This window comes from Oncorhynchus kisutch, linkage group LG13, assembly GCF_002021735.2.
Source record: "Oncorhynchus kisutch isolate 150728-3 linkage group LG13, Okis_V2, whole genome shotgun sequence".
Lineage (NCBI taxonomy): Eukaryota > Metazoa > Chordata > Actinopteri > Salmoniformes > Salmonidae > Oncorhynchus > Oncorhynchus kisutch.
In genome coordinates, this window is record NC_034186.2 from 74291064 (window position 1) to 74308240 (window position 17177).

The 17177-nt window shown below is 43.4% G+C and overlaps 2 protein-coding genes across 3 annotated transcripts; both read left to right on the forward strand.

The window, feature by feature from the left end:
- Window positions 1-73: 73 nt before the first annotated feature.
- On the forward strand, window positions 74-2586 carry LOC109905909 (40S ribosomal protein S9). 2 transcript variants are annotated; one of them, XR_004202519.1, is made up of 6 exons: window positions 74-158; window positions 772-883; window positions 976-1098; window positions 1437-1623; window positions 1828-2057; window positions 2353-2586. XR_004202519.1 is itself a non-coding variant. In XM_020503568.2 (5 exons), the coding sequence occupies exons 2-5, from the start codon at window positions 787-789 to the stop codon at window positions 2528-2530; spliced, it is 585 nt and encodes a 194-aa protein (XP_020359157.1). In that variant the 5' UTR covers window positions 80-158; window positions 772-786; the 3' UTR covers window positions 2531-2586. The 2 variants fall into 2 exon arrangements, 1 of the variants encoding a protein (XP_020359157.1); XM_020503568.2 differs by lacking the exon at window positions 1828-2057 and having other exon boundaries at window positions 80-158.
- Window positions 2587-5620: 3034 nt separating this feature from the next.
- LOC109901446 (leukocyte receptor cluster member 1 homolog) lies at window positions 5621-17011 on the forward strand. Its single transcript, XM_020503544.2, has 10 exons — window positions 5621-5960; window positions 8148-8297; window positions 11613-11758; window positions 11872-12019; window positions 12152-12311; window positions 12553-12631; window positions 12763-14316; window positions 14556-14744; window positions 15209-15513; window positions 16218-17011. Exons 7-10 carry the CDS (start codon window positions 14185-14187, stop codon window positions 16435-16437), a joined length of 846 nt encoding a protein of 281 aa, XP_020359133.2. The 5' UTR covers window positions 5621-5960; window positions 8148-8297; window positions 11613-11758; window positions 11872-12019; window positions 12152-12311; window positions 12553-12631; window positions 12763-14184; the 3' UTR covers window positions 16438-17011.
- Window positions 17012-17177: the final 166 nt, after the last annotated feature.

Genomic DNA, 17177 nt, shown 5'->3' on the forward strand with positions numbered 1-17177 from the left:
AGTTGTAAAGTTGAACAACAGATGGAGGTATTCCACCAACTGCTGCTTTGAAGTGGTGTCGTCACATATTTTTGGGAAATGTAGTTCGCGGGATCCATATAAATATTGGAGAGATCCAATTCGACTTCCTCTTTATCGTACTGGCCTGTGGGAGACAGGTAATAACTTATTATGCTCTTTAGTCCGTCTTGTTTTTCCATATAAGTAGGGTCGCAATGTTGAGAAGTAATGTATTTATACGTTTAGTTGTGCAGTTCGGTTACACCGACCAATATCTTGTGTATATTTTTGGCTTAACTTCTGCCTTATTCGGTCATGTAAGTCGTCCACGCACTGTACAACGTGGTTAGCACGCTAACGTTAGCTAGCTAGTAAGAGTGAGCTAGCGCCGGTGAGGCTGCTGTAGTTATCTCTGCATCTTAAAAGCTTTACACTTTATCAAACTACATTTACAATTTGATGTTGTGTAGGTTGGGTAATATAAATGTTATTTGACGCTAGTTAAATGGCTAACACGTTCCCACTTGGTTTCGCCAGCCAAATTACGGAGTACCACTATCGGAGCCTGTCAGTGAACCGTCCCTGATCCATACAATTAAATGTACTTGTATTTTGAAAATAGCGTAACTGCCTTATTAAACATGTTAAGTATTAATGGGTGTATGACTTAAGATGGTCTGCAGAATAATTAACATGGGTTGAAATTCAGTATAATCACTTGTGTAATCGCAATGATGGAACTGAACAGCCATATCAATTCTTATTCCTCAGGCACTTTGATCCACCATGCCCGTTGCCAGGAGTTGGGTTTGTCGCAAGACATACGTCACCCCCCGCCGCCCCTTCGAGAAGTCTCGTCTCGACCAGGAGCTTAAACTTATCGGTATGTGTGCAAATAGCATGTTTTGGCTTATATTGAATCTGCTGGTCTCAATACCGTGTCGTTTTTTTAGTAAATTAACTTTAATCTCTCAGGGGAGTATGGTCTGAGGAACAAGCGTGAGGTGTGGAGGGTGAAGTTCACCCTGGCCAAGATCCGCAAGGCCGCCAGAGAGCTGCTCACTCTGGATGAGAAGGACCCCAAGCGTCTTTTTGAAGGTACACCACAGCTAGATGGTTCTCTGAACTATATTTTGACTGTTTGTAGAAGTCTTTTGAGCTGTTAGCTAGTGAGATCGGCCAGTGATTTAAATATTCGATATTCAGATTGTCTGTGGTGTCAAGAATTCCTCGTGAATGAGGCCGTCAGTCAGATTTCCAGATGCCTTAAATCGGGAGTATTCAGATTTTACCCTAAGAGGTCCAGATTACTGCTGGTTCTACCTGAATTATTGCACCCACCTGGGGTTCCAGGTCTCAATCAGTCCCTGATTAGGGCCAGATTAACGGGCCCTACTTTGTGATCAGTGACTGAATTGCTGCATCCTGTCTCCTAGGTAATGCCCTGCTCAGGCGTCTGGTGAGGATCGGTGTGCTGGATGAGGGCAAGATGAAGCTCGATTATATCCTGGGCCTGAAGGTGGAGGACTTCTTGGAGAGGAGGCTCCAGACGCAGGTTTTCAAGTTGGGCCTTGCTAAGAGCATCCACCATGCCCGCGTTCTCATCCGCCAGAGGCACATCCGGTAAGCTGTTGGAGATGGCCATGCTAGAAAGGACAAGTCGGTAGATCGTTACATTGGTCTGTTATTTTAAATAGGCTCGATGAACTTGAGTGGTTGTTAAACCATTTGTAACATGTACATTTCTAAAATGATTTTGCATATATTAACACTTCAGGTAACTGAGGTGAAACTGCACAACTCACGAGTTACTTTCTCAATCCTTAGAGGGCCTCACAAACGATAGCTCATCCCTGAGTATGGTTTAACATTTCAGCAAGGTCAATTCGGTAACAAACCGTATACCTTGTCAATGACTGCCCAGGGCCAATCCTGCCCATCAAGAGTAGGCAAACCAGTTTCAGCAAGGTCAATGCAGTAACAGACTGTACACCTTGTCTATCAGACTGCCCAGAGCCAAGCGAGAGGCAGACTGCTACTGTCCTATTTGCTAACAGGTAATGTATGGAGGATTGCACCTCAAGCAGATGTGGACCAATGGTCACGGCAAACTGTCAAGTGTGTTTGACTTGTAAGGCAATTGCATGGTCTTCAATTTAGTTTGGTTAGTACTTTACCTCATCAGGCAGGCCGATGATTACAATTAATATTCAGACTTCCTGTGGTGTCAAGAATTCCTCGTGAATGAGGCCTGTCATTGATGCCAAACTATTCCCACGTAGATGGTTATTTGTCTATGATATTAAGTGGGGAGGAACAAATCACTCATTGAGGTCTCCTTTCTCCCTCCAGTGTGCGCAAGCAGGTAGTCAACATCCCCTCCTTCGTGGTGCGCCTGGACAGCCAGAAGCACATTGACTTCTCCCTGCGTTCACCATACGGTGGCGGACGCCCCGGCCGTGTCAAGAGAAAGAATGCCAAGAAGGGCCAGGGTGGTGCTGGGGGAGCTGATGAGGAAGAGGAGGATTAAAATGGAGGCTGACTGACACTTCCTGTTTTTCAATAATAAAAACATTTGACCACAAATTAAGTTATCATTTTTACTTTGTGGTGGAAACTAAGCTAGGTAAGGTCTCTGCACAATGATTGACTTCATGTAATGGCTACATTAGGGTTATAGATGTGATTGCTGGACATTTATAGGGATAATGTAATTCTGACTTGTTCAGAGTTGGCTATGGGAGTGACTAAACAGGTGTAGAGTAGACGAACTGAACTGCTTGCTTATGGGCTGTTCCCAACAGTGGAGAGAAATAAATGAAAAGTAACTGACTAACCATAACTTGACTAGAGACATGGTACCAGGTTGTGTGGGGTTAAGGAATTTAAGTAGATGGTAAGTGACTAGGCAATGGGATGAATGGTGACAGGTCAAGATGGCAAAAAGGGTGAATGCAGCTCATCTATAGCTATTGGGGCGGCAGGGTAGCCTAGTGGTTAGTGTTGGCCTGACTGCAGTTCCACGTTGTAACCGACCTCGGTGGGCAAATGGCCACTGGCATGCTGGAGAAGTGTGCTCTTGGATGAATCCCGGTTTCAACTGTACCTGGCAGATGGCGTCATGTGGGCAAGCGCTTTGCTGATATCAAGTTGTGAGCAGTGCCCCATGATTGTGGTGGGATTACGGTATGGGCGGGCATAAACTATGGAAAAAACAAACTATTGCGTTTTATACATGGCAATTTGAATGCACAGAGACCATGAGGCCCATTCATTGTGTTCAGTGTATATTTCCCATCGGGATCCAACATAAGCTTGTTTTATGCCATTGTAACCAATGTTAAACATTTCCTATTATGGATATTTGTTCCTTGCATCCATAGCCGTCTGAAAGAGTTTACATTTCTCAAGCCCCATATAGGAGTGTGGAGGGATGACTGCTTTATCATTTTAACTGCAAATTTCAAGTGTCAAATTTATGAATCACCAATCTAACTAGGCTGTATGATAAAACATGCATTTCACCTACAGTTCTTCCCCATGAATCCACAATCCTATTGGAGAGTTATGGCAGACAAAGCACTTACCCTGTGCTATTTGCTTATTCTTGAGACAGCCTACAGGGAGGTCAGATCTGGCTGGTGCCGGGACAACCTCAGCAAGACAAAGGAGCTGATCGTGGACTACAGGAAATGGAGGGCCGAGCATGCCCCCGTGCACATTGTTGTGGAGCAGGTCGAGAGCTTCAAGTTCCTTGGTGTCTACACACACGTTGAAAAGGGCAGAAAACCTCTTCAGGTTGAAAATATTTGGCATGGGCCCTCAGAACCTCAAAGTCATACAGCTGCACCATTGAGAGCATCTTGACTGGCTGCATCACCACTTGGTATGGGAACTGCTCAGCATCCAACCGCAAGACGCTAGAGAGTAGTGCTTATGGCCCAGTACATAACTTGGGCTGAGCTCCCTGCCATCCAGGACCTCTAACCCAGGCGGTGTCAGAAGGCCCTAAAAATTAAGACTCCAGCCACCCATGACAGTTCTGATAACATGGAGAACTGATGCACCAAGTCTGGAACCAACAAGACACTGCACAGCTCCTACCCACCTGCTAGTTAACCAATTATTGTTTTTACCTTTAACTAGGCAAGTCAGTTAAGAACAAATTCTTATTTTCAATGACGTCCTAGGAACAGCAGGTTAACTGCCTTGTTCAGGGGCAGAACAGATTTGTACCTTGTCAGCTCGAGGATTCAAACTTGCAACCTTTCAACGCTACTGGTGAAGCATGTGTTAGGATGTGCATCTCTGTTCAAAGGATGTAGCTAAACTTTTAGAGTAAACATGCTCACGTTTAAAATCAGGCCGACATTCAATATAGTTAACAATCCCTGGAACAAATATTCAAGCACAGTGATGATTTGGTAAATCCCACTTCCAACTACCCCAACAACGTGTCAATCACAACCAAAACCCCGCCCACGGACACTGCCCAGTCCATAAATGAAGGCAGTACACTTAAAAAAGAATCAATCATTCTGCTTGAAATGGTTTGGAATTTTACATTAATATAGAGAACCCATTGATTCTTGAGGAATATTACTTAATTTCTCATAAGCTTTGTTCAACTGTCGTACCCAATGATACAGTATACACTGAACAAAAATATAAATCAATATGTAAAGTGTTGGTCCCGTGTTTCATGAGCTGAAATAAAAGATCCCTGAAATGTTCCAAAATGCTTTTCTATCAAATTTTGTGCACACAGTTGTTTATATCCGTTAGTGAGCATTTCTCCTTTACCAAGAAAATACATCCATCTGACAGTTGTGGCATATCAAGAAGCTAATTAAACAACTTTATCGTAACACAGGTGCACCGTTTGCTGGGGACAATAAAAGGCCACTCTAAATATTTGTCACACAACACAATGCCACAGATACCTCAAGTCTTGAGGGAGTGTGCAACTGTAACGGATGTGAAACGGCTAGTTTAGTTTGCGGTGCGCGCTAAATAGCGTTTCATTCGGTGACGTCACTTGCTCTGAGACCTTGAAGTAGTGGTTCCCCTTGCTCTGCAAGAGCCGCGGCTTTTGTGGAGCGATGGGTAACGATGCTTCGTGGGTGACTCCTGTTGATGTGTGCAGAGGGTCCCTGGTTAGCGCCCGGGTATGGGCGAGGGGCCGGTCTAAAGTTATACTGTTACACAACTGGCATGCTGACTGCAGAAATGTTCAATTGAGCTTTTGCTGGAGAATTGAATGTTCATTTCTCTACCATAAGCTGCCTCCAACATAGATTTAGATAATTTGGCAGTATGTCCAACAGAACTCACAACCGTAGACCACATGTTGCCAGGCCAGCCCAGGACCTCACCTGCGGGATTGTCTGAGACCAGCTCATTAAACTTTTTTGTTTGTTGCAAACCTTAGACTTTCTGCACAAACTGTTAGAAACCGTCTCAGGGAAGATCATCTGCGTGCTTCATGATGTATAATAGGCCTATCTGCTCTGCTCTGCAGGTTAATTCTAAGTGAAATGTGTGTGGGTGTTATTGTTGCTGTAGGTCCTCCAGTGAAGCAGGGGGCAGCGTTGCTCTTGGGCCTCTCGATCACCATAGCAACCTGCCAGGTCCATGCCCTCCACTCGCGTGTGACAGTGCTTGGAACATGGATCATCATCAAGAGCAGCTGGCGGTGAGACATTAGTGATGGGGGGGAGAAATCCATGCGGTTACATACCGAGATATTATTTTTGACGATATGTTGTATCGTTTTGACAATATCGCAATATTTTTTTTGCACTGGTTGGCTGTATCTGCAACACAACTCCAGTATTTTTTCTTCATAACTTGTTCTCCATCTTCTTTTTAAATCCGGAGCCTATTTGTTTTCAGCACTTACTTCCATGACTGATTACAACTTGTGCTCTCAATGGCTGTCCCTTTGCAGCAGACATATGGTGAGAAGTATGTTTGGAACATCGAATCGCAAAAAAAAATCACATTATCGAATCGCAATACATATTGTATCAGCGCCAAAGTATCAATATAATATCTTATCGTGAGGTCCCTGGCAATTCCCAGCCCTAAGATACATTATTCAAAATGTACAAATGATATACAGTTGAAGTCGGAAGTTTACATACACTTAGGTTGGGGTCATTAAAACTCGTTTTTCAACCACTCCATAATTTTCTTGTTAACAAACTATAGTTTTGGCAAGTCGGTTAGGACATCTACTTTGTGCAAGTCATTTTTCCAACAATTGTTTACAGACAGATTATTTCATTTATAACGTACTGTATCAGAATTCCAGTGGGTCAGAAGTTTACATACACTAAGTTGACTGTGCCTTTAAACAGCTTGGAAAATTCCAGAAAATGAGGTCATGGCTTTAGAAGCTTCTGATAGGCTAATTGACAATATTTGAGTCAATTGATGGTGTACCTGTGGATGTATTTCAAGGCCTACCTTCAAACTCGTTGCCTCTTTGCTTTACATCATGGGAAAACCAAAAGAAATCAGCCAAGACCCCAGAAAAAAAATTGTAGACCTTCACAAGTCTGGTTCATCCTTGGGAGAAATGTCCAAATGCCTGAAGGTACCACATTCACCTGTACAAACAATAGTCCCCAAGTATAAACACCATGGGACCACGCAGCCATCATACCGCATAGGAATGAGACGCGTTCTGTCTCCTAGAGATGAACATACTTTGGTGCGAAAAGTGGAAATCAATCCCAGAACAACAGCAAAGGACCTTGTGAAGATGCTGGAGGAAACAGGTACAAAAGTATCTATATCCACAGTAAATCGAGTCCTATATCGACATAACCTGAAAGGCTGCTCAGCAAGAAAGAAGCCACTGCTCCAAAACCGCCATAAAGAAGCCAGTCTACCATTAGCAACTGCACATGGGAGGACATTTTTTGGAGAAATGTCCTCTGGTCTGATGAAACAAAAATAGAACTGTTTGGCCATAATGACCATTGTTATGTTTGGAGGAAAAAGTGGGAGGCTTGCACGCTGAAGAACACCATCCAAACCGTGAAGCACGGGGGTGGCAGCATCATGTTTTGGGGGTGCTTTGCTGCAGGAGGGACTGGTGCACTTCACAAAATAGATGGCATTATGAGGTAGGAAAACGATGTGGATATATTGAAGCAACATCTCAAGACATCAGTCAGGAAGTTAAAGCTTGGTCGCAAACGGGTCTTCCAAATGTACAATGACCCCAAGCATACATCCAAAGTTGTGGCAAATGGCTTAAGGACAACAAAGTCAAGGTATTGGAGTGGCCATCACAAAGCCCTGACCTCAATCCCATAGAAAATTTGTGGGCAGAACTGAAAAATCGTGTGCGAGCAAGGAGGCCTACAAACCTGACTCAGTTACACCAGCTCTGTCAGGAGGAATGGGCCAAAATTCACCCAACTTATTGTGGGAAGCTTGTGGAAGGCTATCCGAAACGTTTGACCCAAGTTAAACAATTTAAAGGCAATGTTACCAAATACTAATTGAGTGTATGTAAACTTCTGACCCACTGGGAATGTGATGAAAGAAATAAAAGCTGAAAAATCATTCTCTCTACTATTATTCTGACATGTCACATTCTTAAAATAAAGTGGTGATCCTAACTGACCTAAGACAGGGAATTCTTACTAGGATTAAATGTCAGGAATTGTGAAAAACTAAGTTTAAATGTATTTGGCTAAGGTGTATGTAAACTTCTGTATGTGACATATACAGAACTTAACTATATGCACTTGTTAATGCATTCACAATCACCTCACATATAGGTTACGTTTTCCCGAGGCTTTCAGCAATATCTAAAAGGCCTCGGTTCCACACATTTCTACTGCATTGGGCTAAATCAGGGTCACACAGAGTGTTTCTTGGTAGTCTTAAACAAATCTCCTTTGAAACTAAAATACACACCTCATACACATGGTAATGGGCTTAAAAAACAAAGACCCCTGTACCATGTCACGTAGGGGTTGAAATGTATTACATTCTGACATTGCATGCCATTATGTTATTTTTATTTAAATTAATTCTGAAAAATATGAATAACATTCCAGGGCTACTGTCATTAATTATGTTGCCTTCACATTCACAACATGGCCCTGTGACCCCTGTCTTTGCAGGACACTTTGGCGGTGGTGTCCAGTCCCACTTCATGTTCCTGCGCTTCCTGGTGGTGCTCAACTTCCTGTTGTTTTTGCTGATTGCTGAGTTCGTCCTCATCTCCAGTATCGTGTTCAGATCCACCAGTAACATGTCAGTGGACAGCACTGGTAAGGTCAGCACTGGAGGATGCATTTTCAAACCAGGCCTATGATTGGTTAAAGGGTGATGGCATTGGAGTGACATTCACCATCTCTATTCCAGTCCAGTCTATTAACATTATTCTGTGTATCTCCAATATAAAACAACATCTTCTCACTGTTCCCTGTAGCAGTATCATAGCAACAGATCTGCCTTAAGAGGATGGGCTTTTAATTGAATTGAGGGATTGAAACTGCAAATATTGCAGCAGTTGTTACTGGTATTCTCTCACGGGTTTGAGAATAGAGTCCCTAACAAAGTAGCAGATCATGGAACTGAGGTATTCGGTGCCAAGGCTGCGGTGGGAAACATGATCAAATGTGACCTTGGCTTATCTTCAAACAGCTGAGAGTGTGTGTGTGTGTGTGTGTGTGTGTGTGTCTCAGGTCTAGAGGAGTGTAGGGTCTATGATCCAAATCTTCAAGGTCTGGTGGTGTTTTACCAGTACTTCCTAGACTTACTCTCTAGAACGGTGAGAAAACACAACGTGTAATCTAGTCCTGTGTACCACTGGTTATAGATATACTGAATACAGCAGAGAACAACACTTCTCCGAAGTTCATTATGCAAAACCATGCAGCTCTGTTTTAAGTGGCCTTTGCCTTTCACACACTTTTGTCTGTCTGTCTGCACGTCCGTCTGTCTTTCTGCCTGTGTATGCTGGTGATTCTCGGCTCCACCTCTACGCAGACGACACCGTTCTGTATACATCTGGCCCTTCTTTGGATGCTGTGCTAACAAACCTCAAAACGAGCTTCAATGCCATACAACACTCCTTCCGTGGCCTCCAACTGCTTTTAAATGCTGAGTACATGCTCTTCAACCGATTGCTGCCCACACTACTCTGGACGGTTCAGACCTAGAATATGTGGACAACTACAAATACCTAGGTGTCTGGTTAGACTGTAAACTCTCCTTCCAGACTCACATTAAGCATCTCCAATCCCAAATTAAATCTAGAATCGGCTTCCTATTTCGCAACAAAGTCCAATGACTGGAACGAATTGCAAAAATCTCTGAAACTGGAGTCTTATATATATATATATATATATACACACTGCTCAAAAAAATAAAGGGAACACTTAAACAACACAATGTAACTCCAAGTCAATCACACTTCTTTGAAATCAAACTGTCCACTTAGGAAGCAACACTGATTGACAATAAATGTCACATGCTGTTGTGCAAATGGAATAGACAACAGGTGGAAATTATAGGCAATTAGCAAGACACCCCCAATAAAGGAGTGGTTCTGCAGGTGGTACCACAGACCACTTCTCAGTTCCTATGCTTCCTGGCTGATGTTTTGGTCACTTTTGAATGCTGGCGGTGCTTTCACTCTAGTGGTAGCATGAGACGGAGTCTACAACCCACACAAGTGGCTCAGGTAGTGCAGCTCATCCAGGATGGAACATCAATGCGAGCTGTGGCAAGAAGGTTTGCTGTGTCTGTCAGCGTAGTGTCCAGAGCATGGAGGCGCTACCAGGAGACAGGCCAGTACATCAGGAGACATGGAGGAGGCCATAGGAGTGCAACAACCCAGCAGCAGGACCGCTACCTCTGCCTTTGTGCAAGGAGGAGCACTGCCAGAGCCCTGCAAAATGACCTCCAGCAAGGCCACAAATGTGCATGTGTCTGCTCAAACGGTCAGAAACAGACTCCATGAGGGTGGTACGAGGGCCCGACGTCCACAGGTGGGGGTTGTGCTTGCAGCCCAACACCGTGCAGGACGTTTGGCATTTGCCAGAGAACACCAAGATTGGCAAATTCGCCACTAGCGCCCTGTGCTCATCACAGATGAAAGCAGGTTCACACTGAGCATGTGACAGAGTCTGGAGACGTCGTGGAGAACGTTCTGCTGCCCGCAACATCCTCCAGCATGACCGGTTTGGCGGTGGGTCAGTCATGGTGTGGCATTTCTTTGGGGGGCCGCACAGCCCTCCATGTGCTTGCCAGAGGTAGCCTGACTGCCATTAGGTACCGAGATGAGATCCTCAGACCCCTTGTGAGACCATATGCTGGTGCGGTTGGCCCTGGGTTCCTCCTAATGCAAGACAATGCTAGACCTCATGTGGCTGGAGTGTGTCAGCAGTTCCTGCAAGAGGAAGGCATTGATGCTATGGCTTGGCCCGCCCGTTCCCCAGACCTGAATCCAATTGAGCACATCTGGGACATCATGTCTCGCTCCATCCACCAACGCCACGTTGCACCACAGACTGTCCAGGAGTTGGCGGATGCTTTAGTCCAGGTCTTGGAGGAGATCCCTCAGGAGACCATCCGCCACCTAATCAGGAGCATGCCCAGGCATTGTAGGGAGGTCATACAGGCACGTGGAGGCCACACACACTACTGAGCCTCATTTTGACTTGTTAAGGACATTACATCAAAGTTGGATCAGCCTGTAGTGTGGTTTTTCACTTTAATTTTGAGTGTGACTCCAAATCCAGACCTCCATGGGTTGATAAATTTGATTTCCATTGATCATTTGTGTGATTTTGTTGTCAGCACATTCAACTATGTAAAGAAAAAAGTATTTAATAAGAATATTTCATTCATTCAGATCTAAGATGTGTTATTTTAGTGTTCCCTTAATTTTTTGAGCAGTATATATATATATATTTTTTTTTTTTTTTAACCATTTTTACCTTGATTTAACTAAGGCAAGTCAGTTAAGTTAAGAACAAATTCTTATTTTCAATGATGGTCTAGGAACAGTGGGTTAACTGCCTGTTCAGGGGCAGAACGACATCTCCCTCAGTAACTTTAAGCATCAGCTGTCTGAGCAGCTTACCGATCACTGTACCTGTACACAGCCAATCTGTAAATAGCACACCCGACTACCTCATCCCCATATTATTACTTACCCCTCTTTCTCTTTTGCACCCCAGTATCTCTACTTGCACATCATCATCTGCACATTTATCACTCCAGTATTAATGCTAAATTGTAATTATTTTTGCCTCTAGGACCTATTTATTGCCTACCTCCCTACTCTTCTACATTTTCACACACTGTACATAGATTTTTCTATTTTTATTTTATTTTGTGTTGTTGACTGTATGTGTGTTTATGTGTAACTCTGTGTTGTTGTTGCACTGCCTTACTTTATCTTGTCCAGGTCGCAGTTGTAAATGAGAACTTGTTCTCAACTGACCTGTTTTAATAAAGGTGAAATAACGTACAGTCTGTGTCTACTTGTGGGTTTGTGTCAAGTCTGTTACGCTTCTAGTCTAGTAGGCTCCACTCTCACCACTTCCCACCCTCCACCTATCTCCCTCTCCCAGGGTTTCATGGAGTACTCCTACATGTTCTATGGTTACTATAACAACACCGTGGCAGAGAGCAGTGGCTTCCACTACAACCTGCCCCTGGCCTACCTCCTCACCTCCGTCTTCTACTTCGCCTTCTGTCTCATCTGCATCATCGCACGGTACCTTCTGGAATGCCCTATACTTCCATCTGAATAGAAATGAAATGGATAGAATGGACATTAACCCTAATGACTTACTGACACCCCCCCACTCTGATTGGTCCCTTATACAGCATGGGGAGTGCACTTCGCATTGCTGTGGCAACAGGCAGAGGTGCTGCCGGCAGTTACAGCAAGATGGTGTTCACTGGCTGGGACTACGGTTGCCAGGGAGACCGGGCCACCAAACTCAAACAGAAAAGCATCCACTACCAGCTACAGGTAGGAGCTCTGCCTCTTACTGCAGGGTCACTGAAGATGCACTCCTCTTTCCTCCCCTCTAATTTCTCTGTATGATCTCTCCCCTCTATTCCTCCCATCTCCCCTCCTCTATCTGTCTCCTCCCTCTGTCAGGTGGACCTGGAGGAGGAGAGGCTACAGAAAAAGGCTTTGTCTCTAACCTTATGTCAGACAGTGGGTCTGTGTTCTCTACGCATTAAACTCATACTCGTCTCCCTCGGCCCTCATAGGAGGAGCTTTCTTTGCCATCTTCAAGGCTACTGTCTTTAGCCAGGTAAGTCAAAAACACAAAGAAACCAAACAAAAACTAGTGATTGAATGTTTGGCCTTTCATCCTCTCCATGTCATATTGAGTAGGTACAGGGAGGTGGGTAACTCAACAAATGGGAGGCCCATATCTGCATAGACTCATATGGTCAGCCGGGTTATTTCCATGTGTCCAGATTCCTGTACATAACATTCTGACTGTGTTTGTTGCATAAACATTGCTCTCCTCTGTCTCCCTGTCCTGATAGTGTGGTGCGGTGTTACGTAGCAGCTCTAGCCGCAGTCTATGGGAAGAGTGTTGATCTGCTAAAGGCCCAGCTTAAACTGGTAAGTGATGGATGGGGGAGAAGTCCTACATAACATGATAATGATGCAAAAAATATATGTTTGAAACAAAACCATGTCTATGGCCCATACTCAAGCTTAACCTTGTATAACAGTGTGTTTAACTCTAACAGGAGGGACGTGATAAGCAGTTCCTGGTCAAGCAGATTGAAGAGCTGAGTAGAGAGATGGGGGTTCCAACAAGGGACCAATTGGACACATTTGACACTGGTGCAGCAAACTGACTCAGACACCAGGCTCAAACCCACGGCCCATATCCCGGCCCAAGGCACTTCTTGCAGATTTGAAAGGCTTAGATGTGCTTTGTGCTATTGCCACATGCAAAACCTATATCTACACCTTCACAAATCAATTTACAATTGTCACTCTCTAGTGTACGATAGCTACATTTGAGGCAAAGTTGTACTTATTATGATTGAGTGGTGGTTGTCTCACCTAGCTACGGTATCTTAAGATGAATGCACCAACTGTAAATCCATCTGGATAAGAGCTTCTGCTAAATGACTAATCTAAATAATCTAATTTAGTTTGTTACCCTATTTCTCTCTCATAATACCTGTAACGTCAATTGCCATGTTCATTGCCTTTGCATTCTCTTCCTCACCTCTTGCCTAAACATCAGACTGTGACCGTGTTTACACAATGGTTATTCCGTGTGAAAGTCGCCCTAAAAAAGAGGCAAGAGTCTCTACAAGCCAGAATGTTGAATACAATTATATTTACACTTATCGGTTGTCCGTCCTTTTAACGGTAGGAAGTGGAGATAAAATATCCACAGGAAAGTATTGTTTACCCGACTTTTTGCTGCAACGGTAGGTCCTGTCGCTTGCATTTTCAATCTCCAGAGGCATTGTTGCACATTATGTAAACAGTAGCCGAACATTGTCGACCGAAGCACGTTCCCTCGCAGTCAGCTGGGTGTGATTTGTGGAACGTTCCAACAGGAATCTGTTCCAAAAAGTTCGTAAATAACAAGGTTGCCAACAAACAACGGATACAAAATTGTATAGCGGCAGAATAAGATACCGGGTAGGGAGTGGGCTATTTCATTCAGTTTCTCACTCACCACGTTTATTCCGAAAAATGATTTCTGTCGTGTGCAACGTGCGCCCCCTGCTGACCCGTGAGAGAACTTCTACATAATCGATTTAGTTACGTAGACGTTACGACGTACTAATATTTTCGGGTGTATGTTTCCGGTTGTGGTTGAATAGCTCTTTTGTTGCTTGTTTACCTTTCAGATGTGTTAAATATATTTTCTTTGGTTTTATGCAAATATTTTATTCATTTGGTAACAGCTGTACAAAACCCAGTGTCAGAATTACATCTCTGCGATTGAAATAGCTGTTAAAATGTTGTTGTTTTTACAGGAAATAGGTTAAGGCTAACTAACGTTAGCTAGCTAGCGAACTGGAGTTACAGTAGGGACTGACTGAATTGCAAATAACAGAAGTCAGGGCATGTTACGTTTTTGACACATTTTTGTTTAACTGTACAAGCCCTGGTCAAAACAAACACTCGACTTCAGGAGAAAAATGAATATTCTACCTAAAAAGAGCTGGCATGTTCGTAACAAGGACAACGTCGCGCGCGTGCGCCGGGACGAGGCACAAGCCGCAGAAGAGGAGCGAGAGGTCCAACGCCGTGTGGAGCGAGCAGAGCAGGAGGTAACCATAGCAACGTTGCCTCCCCAAATTGATACATTCCTCATAATTGATTTAGCATGGCCTGAAGTGACAACCAAACTTTGTGTGATACGATGTATGACAGGTGCGATTTTTTAAAGAGAAGCTATGTAAGAGGCATTGTTATAATAGTATCAAGTCATAAAAGTGCATATAAATGTGTATATATACTTCATTATTGCAATTTAATGTTATGTAGGTAAGTAACCTCTTTGCTGTAGGCGCGAACAGAGCACCTGAGACAGAAGTCACGAGCTGCACTTCAACAGTCTGGAGGATGGAAGGATGAAGGAGAGAGAGGAGGGGAGGGGAGTGCAGGAGTGGTGGAACACCTCAATCTATTTCCTCTGGAGGAGTCATCTGAGAAGAAAGGAAATGCAGAGTACCTCAAAGACCAGAAAGATGAAAAGGTGACCTTCCTGTCATTCTGTTATGTGTAGAAATCAAGTTTCTTTGTGCACATGGCTACTGTTTTTTTCATCCCGCTCTAGGTAACACACTTCAAAGCTTTTCTCTAGTGGATCTAGCCAGCCAATGACAGTGCCTGGTTTATTTAGTCCAGAGACATTTCTAAACAGAGATTGGCCAATTCAGTTTAAGATTTTGAATGTAAATGGGTACCATGTTGGCAATTGAGAATGCATATTGGAATTTAAATATCATGGAGTGTTCGGTGCTAATATGGAAGATTTTTGAACAGATTTAATGGACTGATGCTTATCACATCAATGGAAGGATCAGAGAATGATCTGTGAAGAAATGTATTGAACTTTCCAAATAGTAATAGCTGGTCCTGATTCCTCCCGTCACAGATCATTACTTTGAATGACAATATTCGACTTATTCTAATGCTATGGTGATTCTGTTTTTTTAGGAGCGCGAGGAGCGTGCTATTGGTCTGCTAGTGTCCCTAGGCCCCCAACCTGGGACAGAGGTAACTCCATGGTACATGAAAACAGGCCAGGAAGAAGAGAAAGATGAAGAAAAGAAGAAAGAGAAAGACAACAAAGGAAAGAGACTGCCACTCAGTCAAGAGGAGAAGGAGAAGAGAGACAGACGACTGAAAGACATGCTGGACCCCTTGAAAGAGATGAAGAAAGCACTGGCGGTGAAGGATAGAAAAGAACATAAGAGTAAGAAGAGGGATAGAGGGGAGAGGAGAAGCAGTGGTGGAGAAAGGTGAGAAGTTTGAGTCTTTATCAAGACTAGTTGTTTTATCTGTATGTCTGGGGGTGTTTTGTGTTTCTTTGATCAATCATAAGACCAATTAGCTTTGACCTAAAGGGCAATCACCAGTTGCTACATACATTTTTAGAATTCTAAATTAATGATGTGTACCAAATCATTCTTGAAGAATATAAGTTATAAATGCCTCATTAGCTTCGTTTAACTGTCATACCGCATCAGAACTCTGTTTTCAAACCAAGTATATGTAAACAAATACTATATTGCCCCAACTTTGTTATAACTATAATTGTTTTGTATGGTCAGTCCTTGCATCCATAGCTCTGTCTATAATTTTGTGTATGGTCAGTCCTTGCATCCATAGCTCTGTCTATAATTTTGTGTATGGTCAGTCCTTGCATCCATAGCTCTGTCCATAATTTTGTGTATGGTCAGTCCTTGCATCCATAGCTCTGTCTATAATTTTGTGTATGGTCAGTCCTTGCATCCATAGCTCTGTCTTAATTTGAGTGGTTACATTTCTTCAGCTTTTTCCCGAAGCGGGTGGGGTGGCTCTTTGTTATTGTTTCAACTCCACTTGGATGCATATCCAAGAGACCAAGTACACTGAGCCAAGTGGACTAGAGCACAACCAAGTGTACTGAGCCTCTGGATAAACATGTATGGTTGATGGTAACCACCTCTTCTCTCTTTTCTAGCTCTATTGAAAGGTTGCGAGCGGAGCGACTGCAAAGAGAGGCGGAGGAGAAGAGGAGAGCCCAGGCTCTGCTGGACCAGAAGAATGGAACAGGGAAAGAGAAGGAGCAACCAAGGGAGACAGAGGAGAGGGAAATGCCGTACAACAGTGCTTATTTCCCAGAGCTGGCCCGCAAGAGGCAGAGGAAAGACCGCAATGCCTGGAGAGATGGCATCTTTTGAAGTCACACATCATGCAGTCTCATTGTTTGGGCAACAGACAGAGAACATTGAGGCATTCAAGATACATTTATTAGTATGTGAAAGACGCCGAAGACTTCGACAAGGACTAGAGAGCCTGGAAGGTTATTCAGTTGTATCCTAAGTATACTTATTAATGTTTGTTGTCATTGAATGAACAATGCTATTTCTAATGAGGTAGAAAAAGAAAGGAAACCAATCAAGAGATTTGGGATAGCTGAGTGTAGTGTTGGAGTCTGTCTGGCACCCTGCTCAAGTGTGAGACAATACAGAGATCATTTTGCTCCACAGCACAAGACCACTGTTCAAGTTGGAGTGTGTTTGATGTTTTACTATTGATGGCAATATTGTGTCACAATTGTAATTGTGTCAATTCAAGTCTGTCAAGTCTTTTTTTGTTTCTGATAATAGCATGTGCCAATTTAGGAGGTGTGTGTACATGCATCTGTTCTATTTAACTATCTGATGTAGACAGTGTTTAGGGTGGTTGGCCCAACTATTATTGCACATTTTCCATTTCAATTAATTCAATAAAAATGTTAGGCCTGCCAAATAACAAAATCCGGTGTTCTCCGTTATTTTGCTTATTTTATACATACCCCATATCCATGCACCACCCGAATGATTAACCTAAAACATTTGAATATAGCAATTCCAATAGATTGTGCTACAAAACAGAGTTGCGGCAGTATAATACATTCATTTGTCTAGCAGGTGCATAC

Coding starts and splice junctions, on each gene's coding strand:
- LOC109901446 (XM_020503544.2), top strand. CDS start 14,185: ATGAATATTCTACCTAAAAAGAGCTGGCATGTTCGTAACAAGGACAAC. Junction 14,745..15,208: donor AAGACCAGAAAGATGAAAAG/GTGACCTTCCTG, acceptor CTGTTTTTTTAG/GAGCGCGAGGAGCGTGCTAT. Junction 15,514..16,217: donor AGAAGCAGTGGTGGAGAAAG/GTGAGAAGTTTG, acceptor TCTCTTTTCTAG/CTCTATTGAAAGGTTGCGAG.
- LOC109905909 (XM_020503568.2), top strand. CDS start 787: ATGCCCGTTGCCAGGAGTTGGGTTTGTCGCAAGACATACGTCACCCCC. Junction 1,099..1,436: donor CCCCAAGCGTCTTTTTGAAG/GTACACCACAGC, acceptor CCTGTCTCCTAG/GTAATGCCCTGCTCAGGCGT. Junction 1,624..2,352: donor ATCCGCCAGAGGCACATCCG/GTAAGCTGTTGG, acceptor TTCTCCCTCCAG/TGTGCGCAAGCAGGTAGTCA.